The 22,226-nt window shown below is 43.4% G+C and overlaps 2 protein-coding genes across 4 annotated transcripts; both read left to right on the plus strand.

Annotated features, from left to right (window-relative positions):
• Nucleotides 1-592: 592 nt before the first annotated feature.
• CA7 (carbonic anhydrase 7) lies at nt 593-10,446 on the plus strand. 2 transcript variants are annotated; one of them, XM_069027155.1, is made up of 7 exons: nt 593-655; nt 2,657-2,854; nt 5,628-5,746; nt 6,851-6,946; nt 7,188-7,250; nt 8,277-8,432; nt 8,706-10,446. In XM_069027155.1, the coding sequence occupies exons 1-7, from the start codon at nt 616-618 to the stop codon at nt 8,826-8,828; spliced, it is 795 nt and encodes a 264-aa protein (XP_068883256.1). In that variant the 5' UTR covers nt 593-615; the 3' UTR covers nt 8,829-10,446. The 2 variants fall into 2 exon arrangements, with proteins under 2 accessions (XP_068883256.1, XP_068883257.1); XM_069027156.1 differs by having other exon boundaries at nt 8,678-8,761.
• Nucleotides 10,447-16,376: 5,930 nt separating this feature from the next.
• Nucleotides 16,377-21,291, plus strand: PDP2 (pyruvate dehydrogenase phosphatase catalytic subunit 2). Of its 2 annotated transcripts, none has more exons than XM_069026862.1 (2): nt 16,377-16,455; nt 19,212-21,291. In XM_069026862.1, exon 2 carries the CDS (start codon nt 19,260-19,262, stop codon nt 20,862-20,864), a length of 1,605 nt encoding a protein of 534 aa, XP_068882963.1. In that variant the 5' UTR covers nt 16,377-16,455; nt 19,212-19,259; the 3' UTR covers nt 20,865-21,291. The 2 variants fall into 2 exon arrangements, with proteins under 2 accessions (XP_068882963.1, XP_068882962.1); XM_069026861.1 differs by lacking the exon at nt 16,377-16,455 and adding an exon at nt 16,479-16,585.
• The last annotated feature ends 935 nt before the right edge of the window (nt 21,292-22,226 follow it).

A 22,226-nucleotide genomic window follows, 5' to 3' on the forward strand; every position in this document is an offset into this window, starting at 1 on the left:
AAAAAGTTTCTTTAAAGTTGCAAAATTAAAATCAGATTGCCAATTCATTCCTAATTTGTGTGATTTTGTACCTTGTTTAAAAGCAGCACAAGTAATTTTTCCCGAGATGAGAATGTTCTCCATCTCATCTAAGCGCTGACTGTGATTAATCACAGATCTGGTAAAAACATCATTCCTTTTTTGCAGCTGGAAGGAGGGATTCAGCAGAGGCAGTGATGTTTCTCCATGCAGAACACAGATGTGAGAAGGGCAGGTCCCACCTGCACTGACGCTCAGAGCACCTTATGGCTTTTGCTTCCTTGGAGCAGAGAATGGGAAAACACTGATATTTTTTCCTAAATTTGATCCACAGTTTGGCTTTCTCTCTAAGTTCTGAGACTTCAGTTATCTGAGTTTTACATTTTGCTTCACCTGTGCTGCCTTAGCAAATAGGGGGAGCAGGAGCAGCAAGGCTGGAGCAGGAGAACACGGGAGCTTTCCCTGTCCTGCAGGAATTGCTTTGGCTGCTCTGTATCTTTAAGGGGCTGACCCTATCCCACGGGGAGCCGGTATAAAGGCAGGTAGGCAGCAGTGCCCTGCTCAGGGAGCTGGAGCCAAGCAGGGGCAGCTCCCAAAATGACTGGCCACCACAGTTGGGGATATGGGCAGGCTGACGGTAGGTTATGGCATTTCCGTGCTGCATCTCTCTGTCTTCCCCCACTCGTTTTCTTTCTAGAGCTGTTGCCTGAGCCCTGCAGAGCTGCCTGCATTTTGATGTCTGCAAGAATCAAGTATATACAGCAGGTAATTAATTACTTTATTGATAATCAATAGCACCCAGAAAGTGGCACCAAAAGATGCACAAGTTTACATCTGCTGCCTTTCAGTGTTGCAATCAACATTCCTAAGCTGAGGGAAGCAGTTTGAGTGGCTTGGGTTTTTTTCAGACTGCAGATATTATAGATGGGTCCCTTTCCAAAATGCTGTTATAAAAAAAGATTACCTGTGTCTCTCTCCAAAAGCAATTCTGTTAAGCAAAGAAGATTTAGTAGAGCAGTAATAGATCTCCTGATTCTGTGTGGCTGCTGAAATGTGATATCTAGGCTTTCATAAAAGTGAATAAAATAAGCTATATGTTATGTATGTCTGGTACATCGATAAATTGTACAGATCAGTATCAGATCTCTTACAGAACAACTTATGCTTTCTGATTTGACAGTTTTTAATTTAGTCCTCCTCCTTTGCTTCCCACCTCCAAGGATGTGTGTCACAGCATGAGGGGGGATGTGGAGCTCCTCAGAGATTGCCACAGTAGTGTTTTATAGTGCCTGTATCCTTTACAGAGAGGATGGATGAGTGGCTGATGCTGGCCAATAAGACAATTGCATAACTTCCAGGAGTCTGTCTCTCTTTACAGCAATTATTTTAGCTGCTGAGTGTCCAACAAGAGTCTTTTGCATAACCTTCAGGGGCCAGTCTCTTTCTTAACAGTAATTACTTTAGTTTCTGTGAGTCTAAAAGCCAATCTGAATACCAAGTGAGGCTGGTTAGTGCTAGTAGGTAATGTTATGTGCTTGTAGGTAGTAGTAATAAAGCTATGTATACTCTTATGAAGCTTGTGAGAGCCAAATGATATGGCCTTAGCTTGTGTAACAGCACTTAATTCCTAAATCTTCTTTGCAGGCAAGCTGAGAAAAGATATTATTTTATAAGCTTAGCTTTCCAAAAAATGTCAAAGCCAAGTAAGAGTGTAATAGATCACTGTTTTGTTATGTAAACTCATGGAGGCTAAATACCTACGATTGATTTAAAAAAAGCTTCCCCTTGTGAAAGTATGTAAGAATGCTACAATTAAAAATGTGCTTCTTGAGAATCCCAAAGTACAATTGTTAGTTACACTTTATGAACAGAAGCAGCAGAGGAATTTAATTGCTGCTTTCACTACCATAGAAAATGAGCCATAAGAAAAAGGAATTCTTTGATATGCATAAGCTTTTGTTATCTCAAATGGCTTAAGAATGTTCCAGCTCTGGCAGCAGATTTGTGCTATTAAATTGGTCTTTCTCCCTGCTCTATTGAGGTCAGGAAGTCCCAAAGTGTTAATTATCATCCTGTACCCTTCACTCAGGTTAGAGAGATACCATAACAGGCACGAGTGAAGAATGGAGCTGTCTCAAAGATTTACTGCAGTCATAAAATGATTTTAAAAATAACTTCATAGTCAGTAGCTAAGAGATTGAGTCATCTGTATCTAATTTGAATTGCTGGAGCTTTTACACTGTCTTTCCCAGGGAGAATTAAATGCTGTTTCCTTGGAGGAGTGTGTTTGTGCATGCAAGTGTTTACACCTGTACCCACCTTGGAACACCTTAGCAAGGTGACTGCAGCCTCTGCAGAGACAGAGTGGCACAAGTAACTGGGGGTACAGCAGTCTGTTGATGTGCCATGATCTCCTCAGTGTGTTTTGTACAAGGTTTTTGAATCCCCATCTTGTTGCAACCTGCTTTGTGCTAATAAAAACACACCAGCCTAGAATTTAAATGAATTTCTCACATTCCAAACATTCGAGTCACTCTTGCTGAGCAAGCTTTATTTCAAGCCTCATGAAAACACATAATGACCATGTTGTGTATGGTAGGAAGGGAATAATGATGCTTTCCTTTGTTTGCTTTTGAAGGACCTTCCGAGTGGCACAAAGCTTACCCCATTGCCCAGGGGAACCGCCAGTCCCCCATTGACATCGTCTCTGCCAGAGCCGTCTATGACCCCAACCTGAAGCCTCTTGTCATCTCCTATGAGTCCTGTACCTCTCTCAGCATCTCCAACACTGGCCACTCTGTTATGGTGGAGTTTGAAGACACTGATGACAGGACAGGTGAGACTAACACAGCTAGCTAGCTCAGAACAGCAGTTTGTGACTTAGTGGGGGGGATAAAATTAAGTACGTTCTGTACAGTGTAACTTCTATGATGTATAATTTCAGTTTAGAATGAGGCATGTGACTGGAGCCATTTATATTTTTATCTTCACTTTGAGCCTCTCTAGCAATGCAATATCACAGATCAATGTAGTGTTTCTTCATTAGGAAAAGCTCTTGCATCAGGAAAATCAGAAGTTTGTTTGCAGTGCTTTTCTTTCAGATGAGAATTGAAGTTTGCTGGGCATCTCTCCAGCACTGCCAGACCCCATCCAGCACCCAGAGTATGGATGTAAGCTCCTCAGTGCCCTGGTTTGTGATCACCTAAATCAAAGATGCCAACTCACCTGCCAGCTCCGGCTCAGTGCCCAGCTCCCATCCACAGGGAAGGGAAGAGGATTAGCAGAGATGGGTCATGGAGCACAGTCATCATAATCATACTCACTGCACCAAGCTGTACCTGGACTGGTCACTGTTACCTTGCATTTTCTTTCCTCCCTGACTTGTAGAAGTTTGGTTTCTTCAGGAATTATAAAATCTTCAGCTCATTCTGGGTTCTGAGTTGGTAGCAGCCAACTTTGGATGTTGGACTGTCTGCAGCTGTACATTATTCTTGTCTCAGCTCTCGGCGGAGGATGTAAATTCTTTTAAGTGATTGATTATTTCTTCTGTTAGGTCTGTTTCCATGGTAGATTGTCCTTTTACATCTGGGGTAGGGGAAGAGCATTCAAATGGAGATGATAAATACCATCATATTGGTATGATATGCTGATAAATGGGAAGAGTGCATTAAAAAAAACAAACAAAACAAAAAGAACTGGAACAATTTTTAAACCTATCAGCTGATTTCATCGTCCTTTTGGGTGTGCTCGTTGATGCAAGCTAAATAGGATACCCTGATATTCAAAACAAGTTACTTTTTCTGTGAAGTGGCTTGTCTGTGCTGGTGACCCTTTGAAATGAGGGCTAGAGGTTAAAATTCTAGCCATTTTGTTTTAAGTTTTTTTCTGGAATGAATTTAAGAATCTGCCCAATGGAATGGTCAGGTTTTCAAGCATCTTAACTGAATTTGCAGAGAGGACTTTTTACTGCACAGATCTGTTCAGAATGTCACCCTATAAGCAGAATTTGTAAAATATCTGTGGAAGTATTATCTTAGCTGGCTAACGACTTTAATGCAATTTTCAGCTGGACTGTATCTGTGTAACAGTGAACTTTATTCAGCTTTAGAAGTTTAAGAACATCTGTTACTCTGCATTTAGACATACAGACTCAGAGCACCTGTCAGGAATGAGACCTTTCTACATTAAGGACAAGTCTTGTTTCAGTAACACTTTTTCAAGGAAGATGACTGCTAGGAGTGGAAAACATGGTTTAAACTGGTTTTAGTTGTGTTGAAATAGATCTAGTGACTCAAAGCTCTGCATAAATGACACAAGAGAATTTTGACAGTAATCCATAATAGCTAAATTTCTTACAATATTTGGGACAGGTGATGCATTCTTTTTCTAAGTTTAGAAAAACATAGTAGGTGGTATTTATATCCTTAAATAATACTAAAAACCTTTGCTTTGGCAAGGCCAGTTTCCTGCATAAAGGCCAGCTGGAACCATGCACATGTGGTGGCACTGTGCAAGCCCCAGCTTTCACTCTTTAAATAAAGTGTTATGAACTGCACTGAGGATACAAGCTTTACAGATACTAAATGTAATTCTAATTTTCTTAATGTGAGACTCTGATCAGGTTTTGATGTCTGTTGGGCAAAATGTTTTAGATTTGGTGGCATATAAAATTACAGGGATTACTGATGCAGCTGATAAAATATCTTCTATAGGCGGCATCTTAAACATTCACCTGTTCTTAGGTGTTATTTCTAAATGATGTATGAAGTGTCTCTGTGGCATTTCCTTGCCTTCAGAAGGTGATTTGAGGTTGAGTGGTGTCGTGTGAAGTACCAGCTATTATATTTCCCCTTTTATGGGATCAAGTATTTAAAGGAAATGGAATATAGATAACCTCCCCTGGAAGTAAAGATACTGTAAGAAGGAAATACTTAGCTGAATTGTCTACCTGATGTTCAGGGTATAAGGTTTCCTTGGAGCTTTTTCTTTTCCAGGCTGAGCAATGCCAGCTCTCACAGCCTTTCCTCCCAGCAGAGCTGCTCCATCCCTCTGATCATGCTGCTGCCTCCTCTGGGCTCTGTGCAGCAGCTCCAGCTCCTTCCTGTGCTGGCCCCAGGGCTGGGGCAGCTCTGCAGGTGGGGGCTCAGCTGAGGGGCAGAGGGGCAGAATCCCCCCTCCCCTGCTGCCCACGCTGGGGGTTTCAGGGCTGGGGCAGGGCCAGCTCTCACCCACAGCACCTCAAGTGCTTCTCCCGGGGCTGCTCCATCTGTTCCACTTGTATGTATTGTGTTTAACAGGAAAGGCATAACCATAAGGGTGGTTACCACATCTTCATGTGTCAAATAGACTCTTTCAAGAAAGCTACAAATTCTGTACAGGTAGCCACACAGTGTTTTAATTTACATTTTCAGATGAATTTCAGTGCTTTCCATTAATAAATCCACCCCTCTTAAATGCCTGGATGATGCATCTTTTTCATGCTGGGAGAGGCTGCTGGCTTTTTTCCACTATTGTGCCAACAGTGGTTAGTTTTACTAGCGGGAAGCTAAAAAGCCAGAATGCTTAAGCTTTTTTCTCTTTTTAAATTTTTTTTTTGTTCTTTTGCCCAGCAATCAGTGGAGGGCCCTTTCAGAATCCATTCCGGCTAAAGCAGTTCCACTTCCACTGGGGGACCACGCACAGCCAGGGATCAGAGCATACCATTGATGGAAAACCTTTTCCCTGTGAGGTAAGGATGTGTTTTCACAGATGGGATTATTTCATGCAAATGCTGTTGTCACATGACTGTCTGCAGTGGGGGCAGGATTAGGATTCTGATTCCTTGCTCACCACGTCTGCCATCCCTGCCCTCCTCAGCTGGACGGGGAGAGGAAATGTAAGGAAAGGCTCATGGGTCAGGATAAGGGCAGGGAGAGATCCCTCACCAGTTACTGACACAGCAAAACAAAAAAAATCTAGTAACAACCAAATCAGAGTTGGAGAACGAGAAATAAAAGCTAAAGCTTAAAACACCTTCTCCTCACCCCTCCTTGCTTCCTGGGCGTAACTTTACTCCCAGCTTTGTCCATCTCCTCCCCTGAGTGGTGCAGGGGGATGGGAAATGGGGGCTGTGCTCAGCTCATCCCAGGTTGTCTCTGCTGCTCCTTCCCCCTCAGGGGAAGGGCTCCTCACACTCTTCCCATGCTCCAGTGTGGGGTCCTTCCCACAGGAGACATCGAACTCCATGAGCTGCTGCAGCCTGGTCCCTTTCCATGGGGTGCAGTCAGTCCTTCAGGAGCTGCTGCAGCCTGGTCCCTTTCCATGGGGTGCAGTCAGTGCTTCAGGAGCTGCTGCAGCCTGGTCCCTTTCCATAGGGTGCAGTCAGTCCTTCAGGAGCTGCTGCAGCCTGGTCCCTTTCCATGGGGTGCAGTCAGTCCTTCAGGAGCTGCTGCAGCCTGGTCCCTTTCCATGGGGTGCAGTCAGTCCTTCAGGAGCTGCTGCAGCCTGGTCCCTTTCCATGGGGTGCAGTCAGTCCTTCAGGAGCTGCTGCAGCCTGGTCCCTTCCTTGTGATCACGAGCTGGGGAAGCTTCTGGCGGTTTCTCACAGAAGCCACCCCTGTACCCTCCCACTCCCAAAGCCTGGCCATGCCACCCCAGTGTGGGCTGTTACAGAAAACTTGCCTAGTGCCTGCCCACACTCATGGACCTGTCCAAAAGATTGAACTTCATGTTTCCAGCAATGCTTTTGACACAAAACCGTTCTGTTATGAACAATTGTTAGTGCTGTCAACAAGAAACCACATTCACAGCTTCTATCACTAATTTAATTCCTATTTGTTATTTTTCTTTAAAGCTCCACTTAGTTCATTGGAATGCCAGAAAATATGCAACATTTGGAGAGGCAGCAGCAGCTCCAGATGGCTTGGCAGTAGTTGGTGTTTTCTTGGAGGTAAGAATTGCAAAAATAGCATGTTTACATGATGAAAAGCATTATGCTGTAAAATGTTTGAGGACCATGCCACATATTTAAGAAGTGCTTAAGGAAAACAGATGACTTACTGGAAGCGTTAATGCATTGCAAATTGCTGATAAACTTTGGTAGGAATGTTAAGATTTGGGTAAGAAAACAACACCTAATTAAAGCATAGTTGTAATCCTTCTTATTTAACCTGTCTATTCCATTATTTTAGATTGGAAAAGAACATGCCAGTATGAACAGACTCACTGATGCTTTGTACATGGTAAAATTTAAAGTAAGTTCTCAGCTCCTTAAATTTTCTTCTGGGATATCCTTTAAAAATCATGCTCATATACATGTTTGAGACAAAAATGAAAAATCACCCACCCACAGGTCCTCCCATAACTAGAACATAGCTGTAGTTGTAGTTTCTTCTTCCCCTCCAAAGTTCATATTATTTTCCTAATCTCAGGTGCCTCACAAGGCTTTGCTGACCCCACTGGTCATCCAGAGGTTCTGCCTTTTGCAAAAAGCCTAAAATCAACAGCTCCATGACCCTTGAGGCTCAGCTCTTAGACTCAGCAAAATAATCCCTTTTCCATTGAGCCTAGGCTGGAAGAAGCGGAAGCTGCCTGTTTGTCTTTGCTGCAGAGCTCTGTCCAGGATGATCTCACTGAGGTTCACAGTTAGTCTGTTCCTGTAGTGTTTTCTGAGTGACTGAGATCCTTTTGGATACTCCTACAGGTTGAAGAGTTTTGCTCCAGACTGTGGTACCTAAGGCAATCACTACTTTAGGCAGCACCTCCTTCTATTTCTACCAATCTCTGATTAATGTATCTTCCTCTGTCAATCTACCTTCCTCTAAGTTTAGACTTGAAGGTTTGATTTTTTTTTTTTTTTAGCCAATATTTACCACAGCAGACAATGACTATAGGATTTAAATTTTTCCACTAAAATAGATGAGAAGAATAGAAAATAGCAAGTAATGAGACAAGGAACTCTGCCATGATATTATCTGTGGCTCACACTGAACACTATATACAGAACACACCTCCTGCATTATTTTTGGGCCTATTGTGACAAGAGATGAATTTTGGTAAAGACAATTGTGCACGACCTCAAAGTCTGGTAAGCCAGCATTAGGCATCACACTTGCCATCTACTTTTGGCTAACAGCTGTTATAAGGGAGCCAAACCTTTACAGACTTCTCCTTCCCCCTGTTTTTAATGTTACTTTAACATTTTCTTCTCTTTCAAAGAAGTTATTTAACCTGCGCTTGAAAGTAAAAGGATAAATTTCAAGTCCATTTTCTTTTCCCAGGGAACAAAAGCTCAGTTTAGAGGCTTCAACCCTAAATGTCTCCTGCCCTTGAGTCTAGATTATTGGACATACCTTGGTTCTTTGACAACCCCACCCCTTAATGAGAGTGTGACATGGATAGTGCTGAAAGAACCCATCAGAATCTCTGTGAAACAGGTAAATTTCTGATACTCTCTCAGTTCTTGTAGGATTCAATGCTGGATAAGCAGGCAGAGACTGTTTTGATTTGAAATGAGGCTAAGTTAAAAGTCTGTGAATATTCAGCTTATTCAATCCTCAGGGCTTCTGTTACTTTCTGTTAATACTCTCTAGGAACCTGTTTCATTAACTGATTAAAATATACTGAATACTTCCTTTCAGTCATTAAAAAAAAAAACATTACTGTTGATTGCCCTTTTAAGCAGTGAATTGTTTCCCCTGAATTGCCAGCTGGAGAAATTCCGCATGCTGCTCTTCACCGGTGAGGAAGACCAGAGGATCCAAATGGCCAATAATTTCCGTCCCCCTCAGCCTCTGAAGGGGAGAATTGTTCGAGCTTCCTTCAAGGCCTGAAGAAAACTGATAATGGTCCTGAGATATCCAAGAGCTTCCACGTGTGAGATACTATAAACAGAAACTCTGGTCTTCAGACCACTCATGGAACACACAAGACAGGCATTTCCATGAACCCTCTGCTTGGAGAGGAACAGTCTTCTGGCTTTGTATTTTATTTGAAGTGCTCATTCTTTGGAGAAATGAGATCCTTTAACCAGCACTATCTAATATAAGCGATAGCTGAGTGTACTAGGTTGTTATCCAAGACCTAAAACTCTATAAAATTAAAATGAAATTAAAATCCATCTTGATAGAAAATGGGAAATTATGTAGTCATCTACTAGTGCTGATAGCCACAACTTCTAATTGTCTCATTTAATACATGCTGGAACAATAATTAAGAATTTTGGACAAATTTGACTTAAATTTTCCTTACTGATCGGTTGTTAGTGTTTGCTGAGCTCTGATTTAAAGATTGCTTTCAGTGTAGTCTTGCTGCCTGATAACACAGAGTGTATGAATAGCACTAGAAAAAGTTCTTTACTTGCCTCAAGTAGGCCTCGGTATGAAAATTAAATATATATTCTAAATCTACTGTTCTAAGATGCTATCTTATAATGAAAATAACAACGTAATGCTGTGAAGAAAAGCAGAGCAGTTTACTGCACGGTGTTATTTAGGTATTTATCCTTTCAGCCCATGCAGAACACAGGACCATAGTGCCCTGGTAAGGGTCAGTTTGGTTGAAGAGCTCCTCTGTAGTGATCCAGGTGTGTTTTGTGGTCCTCAGTTGCTCAGATTCTACCTCAGTTCAGTGCTATGCTCTGCAATACGACCTCCTTCAGAAAGCAGGTATTTCATTTCCTTTGGGACCTAATGTGGGTAGATCCTGTCTGCCCTGAGTGTGCATTGCTGCACAGACCCTGCCTGGCAGGGGTGCTCCCTGTGCACCAGAGGCTTCAGCGCTCCTGAGTCCTTTTACCTCTGCAAAAGTTGCTTTAGAAAAGCCATGTGTTGGTTCTGCAGATCAGTGACAAAATTCCAGCTGTGGTACTCGATACTGTGATGTTCTCTGTGACTACCCACAGTCAATTCCTAGTTACTTTAGTCCCGGGCTTCCCATGGTCTGTTCTGTCCGTGTAGTTCAGGCAGAAATCGCTGATGTTGATCACTTTTTATCAGCTGAGATGGAGAAATCAAAGATTTACAATGCCAAGGAAAGTGGGGAGAAGGGAGAACAGCAGCTGCTGTGGGCTGCTCCCCTTTCCCCAAGGAAGGAAGACATGAGATGTGGAGCACAGTACAAGGAATGAAAGACTAGAATTCTGCTCCTCAAATCTCCATGGTTTTTCTGGTACACTGATCTAAAACTTTGTTTCTCAGCTTCCTCTTATGTAAAAAGAGGGTAACACTGACCTCTACCTCACAGGGCTGTTGTGAGGGTTAATTCAGCATTGTTTTAGATGTGAGATTTTTATCCAGCAGATGCTAAAGGCAATGGAAAATTCTTACAAAATGCAATGGTTTTAGCTATTATGAATGTAACTTTGCTAGTAATGCAAACTGGTATTGCAGAAACTCTATTTAATGTATCTTAAGTTCTTTAACAAATGAAATAAATGAGACTTTAAAATCATATGTGAATATCTTCAGCTTTTATTTTAAGAAGACCCACCTCTCCCTACTTACAGCACTATTTTTCTTGGATTCTCATTAACAGAAATGATGTTTGATGTTTTCAATGGATGCATCTCTTTTGGACTGAGGAATGCTTTGATTTTTTTTTTACCTTCAGTTCTATAAAACCTTGACTAAGCTATAGTGGAATGATCTAAGTACAGATAAGAGTTATCCCTCACAAGTTTGTGGGCATGTTTTTAAAATCTAGAAATTATTTTTGACACCTCTTTTTGGTCTATATCACAGTTCTTACCATCTTTTGGGATTAACAGTTTCTGTTTCAGCTTAATCTTTCACTTAAGTTCTGATCTACTGTATACGTGGAATGACTTCTTGCCCAGAGTTAAATTATTATCATGAACCTTATGTTCCTGTTAAAATTTACATAGAGATGCATTCTAAAATGTAAAAAGTCTTTCAAAAAACCTTACATTTTGATAGCCGAAAAAAAAAATTATTAGGGGCAAATTTAAAATACTTTCCTGATTAAAATATAAGCAATCTTATTTACCATATGTAGCACAGTCAAGCTATCCCAGTACTGCTGCATTAATATTAGTACAGGTGTTCACAGAGCAGGTCAAAATCAGCATTTTCATTGTTTCCCTCTCATTTTAAGCATAGGAGTAGGTTTCTGCTCCCTATCTCTTGCAGTAGGTAGAGGGCTTGTGCACTGAAACTTTGTCCAGTTTTCCCCAGCTACAACCCCTCAATCTAAAAAAAAGTTTATTTATGCCCAGAATCTGTCCATTCTGTGACCTTGCACACAGTACTTAAGCTTCTTTGAGGGTGGTTTAGTCATGAACCACAGAAGGATAATGTTTAGCTTACAAGGTTCTTGTAAAAGCTTAGCTATTGCAAAGAGCTTTAAATGCTGCATTGCCCTGAGGTGTTCAGTTCCAGGGAGAAACCGAGCTTATATCTTCCTTCAGAAATAAATTTGTTTTTACTTACAGGGGTCCTTGGTTGTTAGGGTTGGGGTTTTTTTTTTTCAGTTTTTGGAGGGAAGAACATGATCTAATTTTTTACCATGGTGAAGTAAAATATAAAAGGAAGACTTGCATATTCTTTGTTGTTTCTTGAGACCCTGATCAGACAATAAAACCCCACAAATATTGTATTGTATAAAAACCTATTTAATGCACTTCATTTATTTTGAGATTGAATGATTCTAAAACATGACCTATACTTATCTTTTACCAATTGTGTTGAAGGAAAAATGGGAGTTGACTGTAATTATTCCAGCAAGAATTCACTTACCTTCTCCTGGGATTAGAGCTGTCCTGACTGAGAGAACAGAGGCTCTGTTTAGGACAGCGACTGAACTGGCACAGCTGTAAAAGCTGGATTAAAAATGCCACCTAGTGGCGTTGCTCCCATTTCTTGCCACAATGCTTAAAATAATTTTTAAGGCCCATTTAGTCAAAATACAACAGATGAGAGAATTTAACTCTGACAATAATAATTTTGAAAGAGATGAGTGATTGTAATTGACAACCCCTTGCTGGCTTTATGTATGTAGTCATTGAAACTCCTTTCTCAGATAAAAATCAGTCTGGCAAAAGAAACTCAATAAACTAGTTACAATTTTTTGTTCCTCATTTCACTGCTGAGCAGGGCTATCCTCTGCTTGGTGAACTGCACACTCTCTTAACTTTAGCTTTTAAATGTTAATAGCTGTAGTTACAGTTCAACTTAGGGGTTTTTCTCCAACTCTTGCAAGCAGAAAGATTTTTAGGCAGTTTCCATCATACAGTTGCTATGATGTAGCAGATTTATAATGATATATTTCATGATGAGTGTAAATTAATCCACATATAAGCATCAGGGGAAAAGTTTTGCAATGTACATCAGCACCAGATGGTGCTTTTGGCAGGGTTCAAGGGTCAGAAAGATAAAGAGAGAGCATTTCAGGAGAAAAACAGAGATAAGCCTGAAGAAAATGGGATGTTGTCTCATAGGTCAGTGTAGCTGTTTTCCTCTCTGAATTCCTCTGCATGCAGAAGTGACCATTTAGTAACAGCACCGAGCATCAGACCACTGTCTCTACTCTGCCTGGTGGAGTGGGGAGCTCACACTTTTTCTCATTTACCCTGAGGAAAGCACAGCAGATGAGGGAACCTGACTGACTTGCACGGAACTATTCCCAACTTGCACAGCTGTAAGGCAGGGAACTTTCATTCCTCTGATGTTCCATTTATGCTGCTACTTCCACCACATTTGAAATTTAGTAAAATTTCAGCATCTTACTCCAGGTTGTGAACAGCAACATAGTAATGCAAATAATTTCATTTCATATCAACACAGTGGAATATTAAATACAGCAATTTAGGAGCCAGCTCACCCTGTTTGTCTGTCGGAGGAGGAAGAGAGGAAAGGAATATAATCACTTTTTTTACACATGAGCACTTCTTCCCAAGCCACAAGACTTTCCTGTACTTGAACACTGACCCCAAGAAATGTAAATTTACTCTTACAGTGGCACAGAACCTTAATGAACATTTGTTTCAGTTTAACTTAAACCAATTTGTAAGCAACATCCAATAAAAATGATCCATGTGGAGTTCAGACTGCATTACAGCAACTGGAAAGACCTTTGCACTGGTGCCATTACATTGACTTAAACTGGGTCTTCAGGTTAACCCCTGCAACTCCAGATGCCACTCAGCCTCTGCTGCAACAGGAGAGGCTAAATGCAGCTGGAGAGTGGGAATGGCACCTTTCCTACAATTGTGCATGGTGTTTACCTCTGTTCATTGATATTTCTTGCAGCTTGCCTTCTTTTCTAGCATTTGAGGCTTTGGTTTAGATTACTTGGGAAGATCAGACTGGAAACAGCTGTAACCAAACTAGAAAATGCAATTGCTCTAACAGACCTAGAGCCTCCTTCACTTCTTCATTTATTTGTGGGTTTTGTTTGTTTATAATAAGAGATTTCTGCATGTGTGGTGGCAATTTGCCTTTTGTGAAAATCCAAAATGCCATACACAGCAGATGAAATGTCTCTATTCACAGGGCAGATACATCCAGCAAACAGTGGACATTCTTAATGGCACTCAGCAGGAGGGTATTTTGTGGGCTGGTGCTGTGTTTCCTCTCCAGAAGCTGGTTATTAGACTGTTGAGCTTATTGTGCAAAAAGCACAAAGCTCAGTCTGTGTTCACTAAGATGGGCCAGAGAGACAATTCATTCAAAGGACCCACCTTCCTTTGCATGTTGGCCATTCACAAGTTTCCAGAGGCTTTGGATCTACGGCTGTTTTCCAATCTGTATCACCAGGCTGAGTCTCTGTTGCAGAAAAACTCCTGAAAACTAGGAAACTACTTTTAGTAGTAGTTGACTACTTTTCTTAAGATTCAAACTTTTTGCTACTGGTCAGCTTTTTGACAAAAGGATTAGCTATTTATCAGAAACATTAGTCCAATTTATGATTTGATTTCTTAGGGATATCTGGTGGTTCTGATCTTTGTGTGTCCCCAAACAAGAAATGTTTACAAAGCATCAGGAGTCCCAGACTTTTCACGAATATCAACAAAGTCATGGAAAGTAATCCATGCTAGCACCTGCTGTGAAGGCAGTGGGGATGAGGGGCAGCTCTTTGCAGCCTCTGGAAGCAGAAGATGTTTAAATTGCACCAAAGTAGCCACAGGCAGTTGTCCAAACGAACAAGCAGGGGGGAAAAATAACATTCTATGGGAAAGAAGGAAACCCCAAATAGTGCAGTCTGGCCTACATAAGAACACAGAAATGAGTACAAGAACGTATTTCCAAAGAAAACCAGAGCTGCTGACTGTACAAGTCAGCAGATGAAATTGCTCCCCGAAAAAATCTAAATATAGGATTTGCTACATTTTAACCTATAGCTGCATCTTAATACAATATCTGGAATTAGACTCATTTTCTAATAAATCCAGGTAAGGATTTTCTTCTGGCACTGGACTAAACTTTGCTCATCTATAATCAGCAAAGTCAATACCAAATCTGAGTTTTATTTAAAGAAACCCGAGTTCTAATTTTTTCAATGCAAATTAAGAACATAGAGCACTATGGCAACCAAGCAACGTTGCTACAGAAATTTGCCATTTTTATTAGATATTCCTAAAAGCAAAAATACTGCAAGCTTGAGTAATACTATTTCTTTTCTCAGATCACATCAGCGAGTAGCATTTCTATTATTTTTTCCTTTAATTATAAATCACTTTAGTTCATCAGCATAATCAAACAGTCCAAAGTAGAATCTAAATCTCAATTCAACTTAATATCCAGCCCTGTCAACTACCTTCAATATGGTATTCCTTCTTGTTTTTTAGAAAACATGGAGTGAAAGGGAGATCTTCTCCTGCAGGATTGTTAATTGTTTCACCTTCATTTACATGGTTCCTAAGTCACTTCAGCTTATGCATATGAATTTATGAAATTACTGCATGAACATGTGAGCAATAAGTTACAGCTTTCAGATGAAGAGAAGCATTTAATCATGGTGGGAGCACAGGAAACTCAGAGCAGTTCATTTTCAGGCTGCTGTAGGAGGCTTTATCAGTTTTGTAAATGTTACAAAAGCTGAAAATTGGTAGGTCCAAAGGAAGAGTCATTGAATCATGGAATATCCTGAGTTGGAAGGGACCTACAGGGGTGATTGAATCCAGCTCCTGTCCCTGCACAGACCCCCCAACAATCCCACCCTGGGCATCCCTGGCAGCGCTGTCCAAATGCTTCTGGAGCTCTGGCAGCCTCGGGGCTGTGCCCATTCCCTGCGGAGATCCAGAAACTGCTCTTGGTGTATCTGAGCACTGCACAGAGCAGAGAGATGCAGGTAAGGGCTGCTGTGGGTGTCCTCTTTCAGTTCAGCAGATTTGTCAGGCAGATAAAAAAATTATTTCAAACTTAAAGTTTTTTTGTGTGTGCTAAAATACTGTTTGAAAATTTTCCTTAAGATGACCTATTTTTTTGTTTACTCTTCCATGCAACATGAAGCTACATTTCATTGTTTTAATAAAAACAAGAAACAAGTGAAAGCTCAGTCATTGAAGATGATCTGCATCTTTCCACAATGAGATAACCTGGGAACACTCTTATCTCATCTAGGATATTTGCATCATATTATTTAACTAAAAACTCCTTCAGTACAAGAAGCCAGGCGAATTAAAAAAATGCACTGACAATATCAAAGACTCTTGTGACTTTTGAGCCTCTGTTTTTGAATAAATGATTGTTAGGGGTTTTAAAGCAGGGGCTCCTTAGTAACCACTGCGTTAACAGCAGTAACTACTGATTAACCGCTGTGCACTTTGGGCCCATTCCTTCCCCTCGTTACCGGGCTTAGAATCGCTCAGTGGAAATTTTAACCAAGACAAGCAGTCATATGAAACCAAAAAACCGGGGAGTCAGCAAAATGAGCCCTTTTGTTCTCCATAATTTATATGGCGAATTAATTACTTAAGAGCTTTGCGATTTTGAGCCTCATCAGCCGGTGCCCTCAGTGCTGCAGAGTGTGGAAGAGTACTGAAACGAGAAGCCAAGGTCCCTCTCTCGAGAGAATAGCGTGGGTTTCACTGTTATTAATGAGGAAGAAACCCCTGCTGGTGCTTTTGCTTCCTAACACGTGTCACTCGCTTCCTTTTTGCCCTCGTTATTGCGCTGCCCAGGGCCGCGCGGGGCCGGGCCCGGCGCTCCCTCAGCACCCGAGGGGCGGCGGGCGCGGGGCAGGGCCGGCGGTGACGGGGGAGCGAGGGGGGCCAGGGCCCCTCAGCCCGCCCAGCCCAGCCCAGCCCCGCCGCAGCCGCCGCGCAGAACATGGCGGAAGGGCCGGGCCACGCCCGCCCCGCCGTGTCCTGACGGGAACCCGCGGCAGCTGGGGCGGGGCACAGGGGGCGGGTTGGGCGGCGGGGCTGTCGGTCAGCGCTGTCCCTCAGCCCGGCCGGGGGCAGCGCGGGGCCGGCGGGCGCGAGAGGCGGCTGTTTGGCCGGTGGGTGCGCCCGGGGCGGGGTACGGGGCGGGCAGACAGCGGCCGCCGCCGGGGCAGCCGTGCCGGGACACAGGGAGCGGAGCCGGGCCTGGCGCGGCGAGTGTGCGGAAGAGGCAGCGGGAGCGGGGAGGTGGGAGTTGTGCGGGGCACGGGGCGCGGCGGCGGTGGGGTCGGGGTTGGTGTGCGGTGGATGTGTGCGGGGTAAGGGGTGAGTGTGCGGGGAACAGGGCGTGTTCTGTGCGGGGCAGGGTGGGTGTCTGTGGGGGGGACGGGGTGTGTGCGGAGGAGGAGGGGTGTGTGCGGGGTGCGGTGTGGGTGTGTGCGGGGCACACGGGGCGTGTGCGGGGTGTGGGGGGCACAGGGTGCTGGGCAGCAGAGGGGGGTCTGTGTGTCGGTGTGTGGGGCTGGGGCAGTGGGGAGGTGGCCGGGTAGAGATCGGATGTGTGTGGGGTGAGGGATGGGTGTGGGCGGTGTCAGGACAGTGAGTGAGGGGAACGTGGGGTTGTGGGGCTCTCAGAGGGGCTGTAAATCCAAATGTAGCGGGTATCTGTTAATTTCATTGGGAAAAGCGGGTGCTGCTGCGCTCTGCGCTCCGGCAGCTGCGGGCCGTGCCGGCGCCTTGACGGCGCGGGCCGGGCTCAGGCGGGCCTCGCTGGGACACCGCGTTCCCGGGGAGGCAGTGCTGGAGCGGGAGCGAGTTTATGTAATAATTGGCTCTTACATAATGGTCTTTAGCACACCGCTTTAATTAGCACCGCTACCGGAGACGTCCTGGGCAGCAGCATCTGCACACTGCGGCTGGGGAGGACCCCGAAGATGGGAACGCAGTGAGCAGGGCTGGCTTACAAGTGCTCCAGGACTCGTCAGTGCTTAGGCGAGCTCAGGGCTCACTGGTGTTAGTGACTGCTGCTGGCGGAAAACCACACCGCCTCGCTCTGTCAGCCAGGCGGTGTGAACGGGGGAGGTTTCTTTAAAACGCTGTTTCATTGGGCTTTTTGATAAGTATGTGAAAGTCATCATTGTTTCAATCTGATGTTGCTGACGGGGCAAGAAAACAAAGAAGGACGGGGAATGGACTGAAAAAGGTTGCCAAACCTTGGCTTGTCTTGTGCTGTAGGTGCTTTTTGGGTTTAGCTGTTGCTGGAGTTGGCAGTGTCAGCTGTCTTCCTATTATTTTGGTTGCATTCTTTCTGTAGCACAACAAAAGGCACTGTGTGTTGGGAGATGCAGTGTCCCAGGAGACTGCAGGCACGCCTTGGACAGTGAACTGGCACTGCCTTTTCCATCTGCTCTCCTGACATCAGCAGTAAAATTATGCTGTGTCTTTGCCTGTTCTCACCAGGTCCCCAGAATCATAGTGGTGGGATCTGTTGGAATGCTTGTCTGCTCTTTTCTGCATTAAGCATGGGTAGCACACTTCAGAAATGTTTTGTGACACATTGCTTTGGGTTCCAAGCGGGATTTCAGCAGTCCTTGGGTTGTAGCAGTAGGCCTTCTCTTTAGAATAGCTCATGGCCACTTTTACTTCCTGCTGGTTTCTTGGAAACATTTGCATGCATCTGATCTGGCTGGTTTCTCATTATTTCTTGTGAAGCACCCTGTTAAAAAAACAGTGTTGTGGCAGCACGTAGTGTCTTTGGCCTGAGCAAGTGGTGTCACAGACCACCTCAAAGTGTTTGAAAGCTCTCAGAGGACTCTCTTGTTCTCACTGGCTGCTAGTGGGATCTTTTGGGAGTAATTGTACTTGCAGTGCTGCCATACAGTGAGTTTTTTAAATCCATGGGGCAAAATTCTGTTGTGAGTGAACATCTGGTTGTAGTTAGCAATATCACACAGCTGGAATGCCTTACTGAATGCAGGAGACAATGTGGGGACCTCCCCTATGGCAGCTGAAGAGCTTCAGCTGCTGAAGTTCCCTAGGTTTCAGTGCTGTTGGCGGCAGAGATCGTCACTGCTGCTTGTTCTAATTGCCCTCCAAATGAACAAGCCAAATTGTGAACCTCTAAAAGTTGTCAACCTTACTGTGTTGCAGTTTTCACTGCACCAAAGTGCACAGTGCTGTGAAAAAAGCTTTAATTAACCAGCAGTAGAATCTGCCTTCAGCTGTGTAAAAGATCCTGCCTGCCTGAAGGTTGGTTAAGACCTTGAAGGTAAAAAAAAGAACAGCTGAGCTTATAAACTGTAACAGAATTGGAAAGGTAGACTGGCTTGTTCTAGTTGTGAGGATCATGGTAGTTCACATAAATCATTAACTGGCCCCATTTTTCAGTCTTTCCCTAGGGTTTAAGTACTTATCTTCTCTTGTGTTTGAAGTTTTGAGTCTATTAATAGAGTTGTACTCTAGCAGGCTTTTTTGAGAGCTGTGCATTAATTGTCACTTAAGTCCCTACTTTCAGTCTCGTTGGGTCTGTTTGTTCTGTGCTGTGACTTGAAAGATGAGGCTTTTCATTGTAGCAGTTTCCAATAGCATTTCTTGTAATGTTGACATTTTTTCTTAGTCCTGCTACAATGAGGGAAAAATACTTGTCTGGAAAGTAAAAATTATCTCTTCTGATGAGTTAAAAGGAGCAGTCATATCCTTGGTTATAGTTAAGGGATGGAAATTGTATCGCTTTTGAGATGCCTCAACTATAGCAATCTCTTTGGAAAAAAGTTCTGAATATTTCTGAGAGCTCTAGACATGCTTTTGTATTTCTGTATGGAAAGCTTCTTATGAACTTTGTAATTATTCTCCCTTTCCTGCATTTATATTCCAGGCTGCAAGGACATTACTGAAGGAAGGTGCTCTATTTTTGGAGTGACTTATGATGTCAAGAACTGTATCATCCTGGATTTTAAGCTCAGCCAGAAGCAGCATTGTTTTACAAGGGAAAGGACGTTGGTACTCCATCTGTATCCCAAATAGAAACAGGATCAAATGGAAGCTTGTTTTCTCCAAAACATGTCCCTACCCTGCTGGGAGCTGCAGCTTAGACAGTACCTTCTCCTTACCCAAAGCATTCCGACACACTTCCACCGAAGAAGAACACTTTTCTTTCCAGTTGTCTCCAGCACAAATCAACGACATACTCAGAGCAGGTGAATTATCCCACAAAACACTGGATTTGAATGGCAAGAATGCAAATTCCGTGCTGAGGTTTGAAAGCAACCAGCTGGCCTCCAACAGCCCCATGGAGGACCGGCGGAGCGCGGCCACGTGCCTGCAGACGGCGGGGATGATGTTCGGGGTGTTCGACGGCCACGCGGGCGCCGCCTGCGCCCAGGCCGTGAGCGAGAGGCTGCTGCACTACATCGCCGTGTCCCTCATGTCCCGCCAGAGCCTGGAGGAGATCGAGCTGGCCGTGGAGGCCATGAAACCAGTGCGGCCCATCCTGCAGTGGCACAAGCATCCCAACGATGTAGAGTACCAGGAAATCACCTCACAGTACTTTGAAAACCTCCGGGTTTACTGGCAGCACTTGCTGGACCTGGACACTGAGCTGGGGTTTAGTTTAGAAGAAGCCATGATTTGTGCGTTCAAAAGGTTAGACTCAGACATATCACTGGAAGTTCAGGCTCCTCAGGAAAGTGAGTTGATGAGAAATATTGCCCTGCAAGTAGCTTTTTCTGGTGCAACAGCTTGTGTAGCTCACATTGATGGTGTTCACCTACACGTGGCAAACACCGGTGATTGCAGAGCGGTTTTAGGGGTTCGTGAAGAAGATGGAACGTGGTCTACTCTCCCTCTAACCCGAGACCACAATGCCTATGATGAATTTGAAATTAGAAGATTGAAGAGAGAACATCCTAGATCTGAGGAGAAAACCCTATTTGTGAATGACAGATTACTGGGGATTCTCATGCCCTCCAGAGCTTTTGGAGATGTGCAATTAAAATGGAGTAAAGAATTGCAACACAGCATTCTCGAGAACAGCTGTGATGTTGAGGCTCTAAACATTTATCAGTATGTTCCTCCAAACTACCATACCCCCCCTTATTTAACTGCAGAGCCTGAAGTCACATATCACAAATTAAGGAGCAAGGATAAGTTTCTTGTTATTGCTTCAGATGGGCTATGGGAGATGCTGAGTAATGAGAAGGTTGTAAAACTTGTTGCTGGACACCTTACAGAGCTCAACATGCAGAAATCACCACTGACTTTTAAGAAACCAGTTAATTTGGGTTACATGCACAACCTGTTGCTGCAGAGGAAGAGCAAGGGCCTGGCCTCCCTGGACCAGAACATCGCCACCCATTTGATCCGGCACGCGATCGGCAGCAACGAGTACGGCGAGGTGGACCCGGAGAAGCTGGCTGCCATGCTGACACTGCCCGAGGACCTGGCCCGCATGTACAGGGACGACATCACAGTCACTGTGGTGTACTTCAACTCAGAAACTATTGAAGATTACTACAGGAACCACAAATAGAGCCTTGAACTGCTGCAGTGCAATACCACTAGGGAGCTTTGATACTGAACCATTCCTCTCATTCTCTGGTAGTCGAGCTGCTACCAGTGTCTGCAAGTTCCTAAATCTTTTTGTTACTTACTGGCTTTGAAAATAACTTTCTAGAAGGTGAAATTTCCCTGGGTTTCCAGGTCTGTATGCACTGAAGAAAAATGTTTTCATAAAACCTCACTGAAATGTAGCTGAACTAAAGACCGTGGACCAGTTCTGATTCCATGAGAACCTCTGGTAAAACAAGCAAGGCAAATTTCACTGAGGCTGGTACAATTTAATAGAGATGGATAATAGGTGTAGCTGCATGGAGTGTCAGGCTCTGCTTTTGTGGAGAATGAGTGGCATCCTCTTGAAGCACTGTAACTGAATTAAATAAATTAATTACCAAACTCTCTTTGGATGTGTCAGATATTTTAAAAAATGGCCCCATATTTATAAAACAACGTGAAAGAAGGCTGTTCAAAGAGCCTTTGTCAGATTGTCAGATGTATTTCCTGATTCTCTTCCTTAAGCAAGGGAAAAATTGTATTTCTTGTGCAATTCTTTTTAAGTGTGAACACATATTCTCTTAACTCTGTGTGGACTTGTGTGACAGCTTCGAGTTCAAACACATGAGGGTCTCCACAATTCCCTGTTCAGGATTTAACAGCACCAGACTTAAGCATTTGAGTGTTTTGCTTAAACAATGTACCCTTTATTAGGTATTGATCTATGAAGCGCTGTGCATCAAATCTACCAACTGTAATTTAAATTGTTTGTCAGATCTAGAAGTTCAAAAATTTACCTAAAGGTAAATACAACAAAAGAGAGCACCTTTCTCTCCAGATTTCACTTAGAAGAAATAACAGTGCTGATACTTCTCCAAAACATGTTTAATCTTTCATTCTTCCTTTTCCTTACAGGTACAGAGTTATTTTCACTACTGAATGTATGTTTTAGTCTCTGAACATACACGAAAGTGTGTTTTACAATGGTTTTCTTTTATCCTGAGCTTTCCAGAGTGCCATCCAAGCTTGCAAATTAGATTCTGCATATGGTGTTCTCTGGTGCCTCTTCCTTGTTTACACACAACAGGAACTGTTGCCCACAGGAATATTGGGAATACAGGACTGTTCATTCTTCTTGCTGCTGAGTAAGAACTTGTGTGGGAGCAGCAGAGCAAATAAAAATACTGGGTTTTTTCTTAAATTCACTTAAAAGCATTATCTTTCCTCAGTTTAGCAGGTGAAAAAGTAGTCATTTTTTTTTCTCAAGATCTTAAGTAGATGAGGTCTTGGAGCTTAAACAGGTAGTATTTGTGGATTTGGGGCTCTTTGTGTGCTTTTCCTT

The sequence above is a fragment of the Aphelocoma coerulescens genome, chromosome 11, assembly GCF_041296385.1.
Source record: "Aphelocoma coerulescens isolate FSJ_1873_10779 chromosome 11, UR_Acoe_1.0, whole genome shotgun sequence".
In the NCBI taxonomy this organism is placed as follows: domain Eukaryota; kingdom Metazoa; phylum Chordata; class Aves; order Passeriformes; family Corvidae; genus Aphelocoma; species Aphelocoma coerulescens.